At 34.6% G+C, this 10129-nt stretch overlaps 1 protein-coding gene across 2 annotated transcripts; it reads left to right on the top strand.

Annotated features, from left to right (window-relative positions):
* Positions 1-1227: 1227 nt before the first annotated feature.
* Positions 1228-8871, top strand: LOC126698177 (protein disulfide-isomerase-like). 2 transcript variants are annotated; one of them, XM_050395203.1, is made up of 11 exons: positions 1228-1485; positions 2610-2640; positions 2764-3051; positions 3160-3348; positions 3463-3588; positions 4433-4570; positions 4659-4778; positions 5094-5211; positions 6475-6587; positions 7588-7817; positions 8580-8871. In XM_050395203.1, the coding sequence occupies exons 1-10, from the start codon at positions 1301-1303 to the stop codon at positions 7810-7812; spliced, it is 1533 nt and encodes a 510-aa protein (XP_050251160.1). In that variant the 5' UTR covers positions 1228-1300; the 3' UTR covers positions 7813-7817; positions 8580-8871. The 2 variants fall into 2 exon arrangements, with proteins under 2 accessions (XP_050251160.1, XP_050251161.1); XM_050395204.1 differs by having other exon boundaries at positions 8585-8871.
* Positions 8872-10129: the final 1258 nt, after the last annotated feature.

The following is a 10129-nucleotide window of genomic DNA, read 5'->3' on the forward strand; positions in this document are numbered from 1 at the left end:
ATTTCCAAAAAGTAATTGCACAAGAGGTCTTGAGCCATGTAAGGAAAAATAGTTTTATTGCTATTCAAAGTAACCACACACTCTTGATGCGATGGTCATTTCACAAGTATAAGTGCTTGTGGGATGTGGGGGGGGTAAATGTCAGGGTTCAAGTTTCCAAGAGGGAGTTTTATATACATATACACTTAAATTATGTTAGAATAGAATTCTATCTTGTAAAAAAAAAAAAAAAAAAAAAGTATTTCAAACCCATTAGATTTCCCGTCGGAATTATTATTAGTTGAATGCACCATGACATAAAAGGTAGGATATGGAAATATACATAAAGCGTAATTACTTGGTGCATATTAAAAAATTGTCTTACTTCAACGTAAATTAATGGTCTAACTAATTAACAATTAAGGCTTTATTTATATCCAATAAGCCGTTTATTTTGCTTAAAAAATTAATAAGCCATATATTGTACTTCTTGTGGATGTTAAATGGATAATTATATATATTTTTAAAAATAGTGCGGACAAAATCGAAATGGTGGGTGACCTCAGTTCCATTTTTATAGTCTTCCTGTTTCTCAAAAAAAAAAAAAAAATTTATAGTCTTCCATAATTTTATATGTATATATTATATGGTTTTTGAGATTAGTAAGAAATATTTATTAAATAATCCCCACCCCAGCCCCCATAATCTTAATACTAATTGCAATGAAATTAATACTAGTTAATACCCTAGACAATCGTAGCCGTTTCTTGAGGTCAAAAACCATTTAACCAAAAAAAAAAGAAAAAAGAAAAAAGAAAAAAAAAAAATCAAAACCAAAGAAAAAGGTCAAAAATGAAAAGTCGAGAAATTGTGTACGCAAGAGCAAGAAAACCAAAGGCGACGCAGAAGCGGTCAAATCGAAACGCAACCTCGTCTTAAAAACTAAAAAGTCACACTTATCCGACGTGGCGAAATCTAATTGGTCAAGCTTACTCAACCTTAGCACGCCTTTCAGTACTCTAAAACACACACACACACTCTGTACTCTCCCCATCTCAAAACGACACTTACCTAAATAGCATACGTGTGACGAGCTCCGACCAATAAAAACCCTCCACGTCGACAATCGACCACCCTTGGAGCGAGTAGATTCGTCACACCAGAACTCAGCGCGAGTAGGAAATGAAAAAAAAAAATCTCACGTGCTTGGCACTTCCATGTTTGTCTCGCTCCTTCTCTACTCTTTTGCTGTGCCTTAAAAAACCCCCAAATCTCTCACTCTTTTTCAGCACAAACGCGCGCACACACAGAGAATTCAGCAATGGCGATTAGGGTTTCGATTTGCTTTTTTCTGTTTGCTTTGACGATCTTTGCTTCTTCGTCGTTTACTAGAATCAGCGCTGAAGAAGCGGAATCGAAGGAGTTTGTTCTCACCTTGGACCACACCAACTTCTCCGACATTGTTAGCAAGCAAGACTTCATCGTTGTTGAGTTCTACGCCCCATGGTATAATTACAATTCTAGTTTTTTCATAGATCTGCGATGTAGTTCTAATCTGTTCTAATTGTTTCCATTTTTTATTTGAATTCTCAAATGTGATTGGAACATTTCTGAATCAATTTTTCAATTTGCTTTTGCATATGAATTTAAGACTTGGTTTTTGTGAATTTATGCTCAAGTTGACTGCTTTTCCTGCATGTAGTGTTTAGATTAACGTATAATATAATGAGGATTTTAACATTTGATTTAAATCGGAAAGTTAAGATTTTTTTTTTATACATACTTTTTGTCTTGATTATTTGTGACAATTTTAGATTGGAAATGTTAAGAAATTAGGGGAATTATAATCTCAAAGTAAGAGTTGGTTTTTCTGAATTCAAGATCGAGTTGACTACTTTTTCTGCATATAGTGTTTAGATTAATTTATAATATATTTATATATAAAGAGTTGAGGATTTTTTTTATACATGCTTTTTGTCTGTATATCTGTTTTTAATATTTGGGTATCTTTAAATAAAAGAGATTGGATCTGAGATTGAATCTTGCCTTTACCAAAGTTAGTTACTATTATACAGATATGATCACAGGTCCAATGGGCCCTTTAAACTATAGATGGTCAATGCTTCCAAGCGAATTCGAATTTGAAGTTCTAATTTTTTTTTTTTTTTTTTTGGGTTTGAAATTTGAATTTATATATGAATATTTAATTTAATTCCATCAATTCGATATGGTAATTTGCTTTGGTGAAAATTGAATCAATTTTACTATGATAGCTATCATTGATTAGTTGGTATTATAGTAAAGTCAATTTTAGCGGACTTTTGTGTATCAATTACAGGCCATTGGTTATGAGGATTCAATTTCCACTATTTTGTATGCAATGCCTATCTTAATTTGATGCAATGTTTATGTAGAAGTTACATGCTTGAGTTTCCAATTTATGTGTTGTGTATAGCTAAATGTATACATGCAATGATTGAATCAGAAAAACAAAGTGGTAAAGAAATGTGCTTATAAGTTTGTACATAAGGGTTGTAAATCCTTCTCTCCATCTCTCTCTTTGTCTGTGCCTGTTTGTTTGGTCTCTTTTTTAATTTTAATGTTTACCTTTTTATTTCCTTTTCTTCTAGGTGTGGCCACTGTAAGAAGCTTGCTCCAGAGGTAATAAGTCTTTCTAAATTAGTGTGTTTAAATATGATTTTATTCCGCATTTTGGATAGTATCTGAGGTGGTAACCATGTTTTCGTTCATTTAGTTGACCACATAAATAACCTTCTTTTGTAGTATGAGAAAGCTGCATCTGTATTGAGCAGTCATGACCCTCCAATTACTCTAGCAAAAGTTGATGCCAATGAAGAAGTAAACAAAGAGCTTGCAACCGAATTTGAGGTTAAGGGTTTCCCCACAATTAAAATTTTGAGAAATGGAGGAAAGCATGCTCAAGAGTACAAAGGTCCGCGTGATGCAGATGGTATTGTTGCTTATTTGAAGAAACAGAGTGGCCCTGCATCTGCTGAAATAAAATCTGTGGAAGATGCTACCAGTCTTATTGATGACAAGAAGATATTCATTGTATGTGCTCGATGCTATGTGCTTTTGTTTGTTTGTTTGTTTTCCCCCCTTCCCCTAACCCCCACCCTAAATTGTAGTCTTTAAACACATATTTACATATCCATACAGGTTGGTGTATTCCCAAAATTTTCTGGGGAGGAGTTTGAGAATTTCACAGCTCTTGCCGAAAAATTGCGCTCTGAGTACGAGTTTGGTCATACTTCAGATGCCAAACTCCTTCCACGTGGGGAATCATCAGTGACTGGGCCCATAGTTAGGCTGTTCAAGCCATTTGATGAACTTTTTGTTGATTCCCAGGTATGGATTTAATAAATTTCAGAACAGATGGTTTTGTCTTTTTTATATGTTAATTGCAGGTTTTTTTTTAAAAAAAAAAAATACTAATTTGTTTTAATATGTACACGCATGCAGGACTTCCATGTGGATGCTTTAGAGAAGTTTGTTGAAGAATCCAGTTTGCCTGTTGTGACTGTCTTTAATAGCGATCCAAACAACCACCCCTTTGTTGTCAAATTCTTTAACAGTCCTAACGCTAAGGTATTTGATTAATCAAGAAGTATATTTCCTTTGTCTGCTAATTTGGTTTTGTACATGGTAGAGAACCCACTGTTGCTGCTACACTCGACATTGTTGACTCAGTCCCTCTCTTTCTCTCTTTTTTATTTAATTTTTTAAGTTTTAAGTAACAAATATCATTAAATGGGTAGAGGTTATGAACTCTCACCTTACATGCATGAAAATATGTGGTGGGGATAGGTCTTATCTGATGGGATGAGTAACATCAGTAAGAAAGCACAAAAAAGAGACTCAAGTAAGATCCAAAATGAAGGCTCTTAACCTGGCTCCACAACATAGACTCTACAACAAGGATCAACTCAAAAATCTTTATGAATTTGTGTATTCTTCCTTTCATATACACAGAAATAGTGCATAGCAACATTTCTCTCCATTCTCCCCAAACCTCAATATAGTTTTGGATTTTCTTCCTTCATTTTAGACACCTACTCTTAGGAAACCTTTAGGAAGTACCACAAATGAAGGGGATTGGGTTTTATTTATTTATCCCAGTGTGGGTTTTACAACTCTCTCTCTCTCTCATTAACTTTATATTTATTTCTTCAATGTTGTGTTTCGATATGCATGGCAATCCTTTTCTCACTGGGGTTTGGGTTTGGATTTTCTCTAATTTGGAATTGTTGTAATGCTTGCTGGGTTATCATTTCATTGGGACACGCATTTATCTTGCATGTCCGTTTTCTGCATTTTGTCTCTTTCAATAATTTATGTATGATTTTCACTTATAAAAAAGAGAGTATAATTTCTATTTTCTCCCATAGATACTATTGATCATCTTCTAAATAGAAGTTTTGGAAATTGGTAGGCCATGTTGTTCTTGAACTTCAGCAATGAAGTTGCTGATCCCTTTCAATCAAAGTATCGCGAAGTTGCTGAGCAATTTAAAGGAGAAGGAATAAGCTTTCTGATTGGAGATCTGGATGCTAGTCAAGGTGCCTTCCAGGTTAGTATGTTTTCATCCTATAACTGGTTTTGGTTCTTTGCTCAGTATGTTCCTTTGATATGGTAAATGTTTTGGTTTGTATGATCAGTATTTTGGACTTAGCGAAGATCAAGTGCCTCTAATCATCATCCAGAAGGATAATGGACAGAAATATTTGAAACCAAACTTGGAGCCGGATCATATTGCACCTTGGGTGAAAGCATACAAGGTGATCCCTTGCTTTTTTTTCTTCATATACTGCTCTTGTTGTTTTTAATGGTGATATCTTTTTTTTTTTTTTTTTTTTTTTTTTTTTTTTTTTTTTTTCATGTAGGATATATGTAAAGCAAAGTAGCTTTTAGGATGGACTATGTTCTTGATAACGTTTTCCTTTATCCAGTGATAGGATATAGTGTACATAGTTTTCCCTTTTTTTTTTTTGGGGGGGGGGGGGGGGGGGTGCTTGTTTGTGGAAAAAATGTTGGGGGTGGGGGTGGGATTGGAATCCATTTAATTCCATTCTGACTGAAGGACACAATTGCAGGATGGTGAAGTCCCGGCATATAAAAAGTCTGAGCCTATTCCTGAATCTAACAATGAGCCTGTGAAAGTGGTTGTTGCTGATACCCTACAAGACATAGTTTTCAACTCTGGAAAGAATGGTGAGTAAAACTAACTTTATTCATGTCATGTATTGGTGTGTTAGTCTGCTTACTCTGCTGCTTTGATGTTTGGTGTGGCTAAGCATCCCAGTTCTTTAGTGCTGTACCTTTTGTTTTTAATGTACAATTCTATTTCTTTTCTGTAAAATAGGATTATTCTGTAGTGGAGATATTTTAATTGAGGGAACAACACATGCTGTCTTAACCTTGACTGTGTGGACTAAGGACAGCTTTTGAATTTGGATTGGATAAGCATCCAACAATTAATGCCAATATTTTTTTGGACCAAATTCCTCTGCCTCCTCCATTAAACAAGGTTTGGAGGGTGCATGATTTGTATTTACCTATAAAGAGAATTCAAAAAATTGCTCTATGCAGAGGTGTTTGTTTTCATCAATAGGATATATTTGTTCACTTGATCCTTATGGCATGTGGACAAAATCTCTAATTGGATCAATATAATATCTGATGCTTTCCAAATCATGCTATTTTAACCTGTGTTAAACGTGGTGCTTTCTGTTGTCAACTTGTCATCAAAATGATTTATATTATTCTCCTCATTCCTTACGCATCGCATTTGTAAAGCTTTGTTGTATTTCTTGCTTCCGTCCTGTGATATGATTCCTAATCATGTTCTTCTCTGTGTCTGTTTGCGTTGGTTAGGGGAGGTAGGGTGGGGAGGGGAGGGGAGCTACCATAAGTTTAGGAACTGTGAAGACATCTAAGTTTGCTGTAGTATAAAAGATTATGTTTTTGACTAACCTTGGGAAAATGTCGGGGAAAGATCTGTCGAAAACATAATGATTTTGATATGTTGTCTATGGATGTCTCTGCATTGTTTTGTGAGTGAGTTAAAAATACTCCTTGAATGAAAAATTATATTCAAAATCTGCAATCAGTGAAAGCCCAAATTTTAAGGTCATTTCCTCAGTACTTAATTTGCACATAAGATTGTCTGCCCCTATAAAATAGCTGTAATTTTTTTTTCCTGCTTTTACTTCCTTTGTGATTTAAATTGGTGGATTGAAAGATTTATGATATCCACAGAACTTCTACTAGTTAGTTCTATTGTTGTGAAGTTATGATAGTGGAGGATTTTGTTTAAAGAATTGAATTGCTTTAGTGTACGGGCACCAAGAAAAACTGATACACACACACATGCATCAATTAATGTTCTGTACCTTATTTTATGCTTTGTGAATTATTTTGTTCTTGTGATTATCATGTGGAAATTATAGTCACATTAAATGTTTCACTTTGCAGTCCTCATAGAGTTTTATGCTCCTTGGTGTGGGCACTGCAAAAAGTTGGCTCCAATCTTGGATGAAGTTGCTGTCTCATATGAAAATGATGCTGCTGTTGTTATTGCAAAGCTTGTAAGATCTATTAACTTGTTTAACTTTAGGAATACTGTTGTATGCATATTATAAGTCTTTGTTATCTACACAATCTGTGCACAAATGTCCGCTTAGATTTGTAAATTGTTTATAATTGTAAATTTACTATACTAGCGATGGTTGTATAACAAACTGGTCTAGAATCTTGCTTGGCAGGACACAGTATTAAGCTTACAATACTTCAAAAGTTAGGATTGAATTCACTGAGCAAAAAAAAAAAAAGAAAAAAAAAGATCCGAATATAAGAAATGATAGAAAACATACATCAAAGCGGGGAAGGTATAACTGCTGAATAGTATGATTTAAGGGGGGTCACCACATTTGTTTTTATCAATTGCGCACACAACAAAAGATTTATTCAAAACATTGTGTGTATTAAACTTCAGGATTATTAAACCTTTCTGCTCAATAATCATGCAAGGATTCAATATCTTCTTGTCTCCTTCAGTGTTAGTGGCATTCTTATCATTATTAAAATTGTTGGCCGAACTGATTTATATGCATTATACATCTCCAGAATACAAGGAATCCGCTTTAGATTTGTAGTATCTTTTAAATTTGTTAAGAACAATTTATTAGAAAATATTGGCCAAACTGATTTATATGCATTATACATCTCCAAGATACAAGGAATCTGCTTTAGATTTGTAGTATCTTTTAACTTTGTTAAGAAAACTTTATTAGAAAATATTCAAAGTTTTAGCAAACTAGGCATGCAGCTATTCTGACCCTTTCCTTGGTCTTAAATCAATACTTCCTTCATTGAATTTGTATGGATGAGACTCAACCTGATATGTTTCCTCTGTTATCTGCTGTCATTGTTTATTTTTTTTCTTGCAGTAAGATTTGCTGACTGCTCAGTTGACAAACTCTCCTCACCCCTCCCATTTGTTGACCTAACTTTGTAGAAATTAGTAATAATCTTTATATATGGTTGGCTGTACAATATGTTTTGATACTATTTCCTGCCTCTTCCTAGGATGCAACCGCAAATGATATCCCAAGTGATACCTTTGATGTCAAAGGTTACCCAACTTTGTACTTCAAGTCTGCAAATGGAGACCTGTTGCAGTATGATGGTGATAGGACCAAGGAAGGCATCATAGAATACATTGAAAAGAATCGGGATAAAACTACCTCACAAGACAAAACTACCTCAGAAGACAAAACCAGGTCACAAGACGCATCAAAAGATGAGCTCTAAAGAAGGTAATTGTAGCTGTGGATCTTGAACCTACAATCTCACTGTCCATCTTGCTCTTACAAGGAGTAAGGAGGTGCCATTTGAGCTAGTGCTATTGGCATTTTTCTTTGTTCTTATTATCTATTCTCCTCTTTTTGTGGCTCCTCTTAAGAGTCTGGCCTAAAGAATTTATATTTAAAAAGTGGGTAAAATGAAGAATGGGGGTGTGACTGTGAGGGCATAGATATAATGCAAGAATTATTAGGTCTAGGGTTTGTTTGGGACTGAAAACTTTTTATTGAAAGTACTGTAGCAAATAGTACTGTGGGATCCATGAATAGTATCAAAAAGTGCAGTGGGGTCCATGAATAGTTGCAAAAATAAGCTAAATAGTAAAATAAGCTGACTTTTTGATTTGAAACCAAATGCATGCCTAATATGATAAAGGATTAGATTCTTGGGCTGGTTTTGGAGGATTTATCTGTTACAACTTACAATAGATGCTCATGTTTGCCATTAAATATTGGAGATGCTTATTTATTTATTTATTCTAAATTTTTTTTTTCATGCTTAGTAATTCAAAAATTGAGAGAAATGGATGAGGCCGTACCTCAAATGAATTTTATTTAATCTTGAAGATGATAAGATGTATTACCTGGCCGATCATTATTATCCAATCTCTGCAAGTTGACAAGTTAAGCTGAAGACCTGTGTGTGCACGCGCGCGCGTATATACGTATAGTCTGATCCTCTCTTAATGGAATTTATTGATGTTTTCTCTCATGCAGGACAGCCTATTAGAGTCAAGAGGATAGAGACATACACAGTCGCACATGTATCGTGTATAATGGCTCTATACAAAAATGGTTGCATGATTCCAATGCTTGATCTCCCCTCCCTGCTAGTTACTCTTCTTCTTATGACTCTAAAATTCTGTTTCTATGAATAAAATGGGAGTAATCTTTAGTAGTCTGTAGCTTGTAGTAGCCTTTGGGAGCATAGTTTACAGTGTAACAGTTTTGTGGCTGTAGAAACACCTTTTATCAAAGTTATAAATTAAGCGGGAACAGTTTAATTTCAGATGCCAATAGTTCAAAACATTGGTATGTTCCTTCCACCCCGGCCCCCAAAAAAAAAAAAAAATGGTTTTGTTGGAATTATTGCTTTAAATGATGCTCTAAATGATTGTGGAGCTCTGAAAACGGAGTTTCACCGAAGCAGCCGCTTTCCATATATGAAGTTTCAAGTTGATCAACAGTTAAATCTCATTCTGAGTACAACTAATCTTGCCTGGCAAGAAATTCCTTCGAGAGTCAATGACTTTAGTGTCATTACTCTTGAGCACAGATCCTAATGAGATTGAGATGTGCATCTTAGCATCTCTACCGGTACAGATCATTTGTAAGGGTCATCTACTCATCTCTACCCAAAAAAGATCATTTATTAGGGTTCGGTCCGGTAACGAGTATTTTAGCAGTGGATTAAGGCTGAGTTTTATTTATTTATTTTTAATAATTGATCAGTGTTTTTTTTTAAGTCAGGAAAACTACATATTTGGTCTTTAACTCTTAGGCTATATGTGACATTTTAGTATTATGTCAAAATGGTCCCAACTATTAAGTAATAGATGGAAAATACTGATGTGGTTGGTCAAGATAAAATGTAATTTTCTTGTCACATTGACTATTAGACTGCCATTGTGTTAGAACATTTTTCACTCTTCTTTATATATGTGTCTATTTCTTTAAAAAAAAAAAAAAAAATACAGACTTTCAATTGCGCTAATGCTAACAGAAAAACAAAGCAATATAAAATAAAAATACTTTTATCTCTGTGTGCATTCCACTTTCCACAAAACGAAAGAAGAAAGCCTGTACCATAACACCACTAACGTATCAATGGTAGGAAAAGGCAGAGGTACTCCCAAGCCCCTCCTCCTCCATTGTCCACTTGGGCCTCTACACTGCTCAAATGGATCTCCTTTATCTTGCTCACCATCTTTAACAATCCACCACAAATGATTTTCCAAACAAAACAAAAACCAAACCAAAGCTCTGCTCTGTATCTCTTTCTCTTCGTGGTTTCATTTTAAGTAGTATTTGCTATGGTTTTTCTGATCTATTAATGTTACCTTATATTATATATGTTGGACTTGACTATGGTTTTTGCTTCCAAAAGAAGTATTGGTATTGGCCAAAAACCATACAACTTGAACACTGATTACTGCATTCCTTTATTCCATCAAATTTCCATTGAAATCCATTTCAAATCGAGAGAGAAAGTATGCTAAAATCGGAGTCACCGTAGGGACTTGCTGCCTATCTTCACCTTCTGGCAT

The sequence above is a fragment of the Quercus robur genome, chromosome 9, assembly GCF_932294415.1.
Source record: "Quercus robur chromosome 9, dhQueRobu3.1, whole genome shotgun sequence".
NCBI lineage: Eukaryota > Viridiplantae > Streptophyta > Magnoliopsida > Fagales > Fagaceae > Quercus > Quercus robur.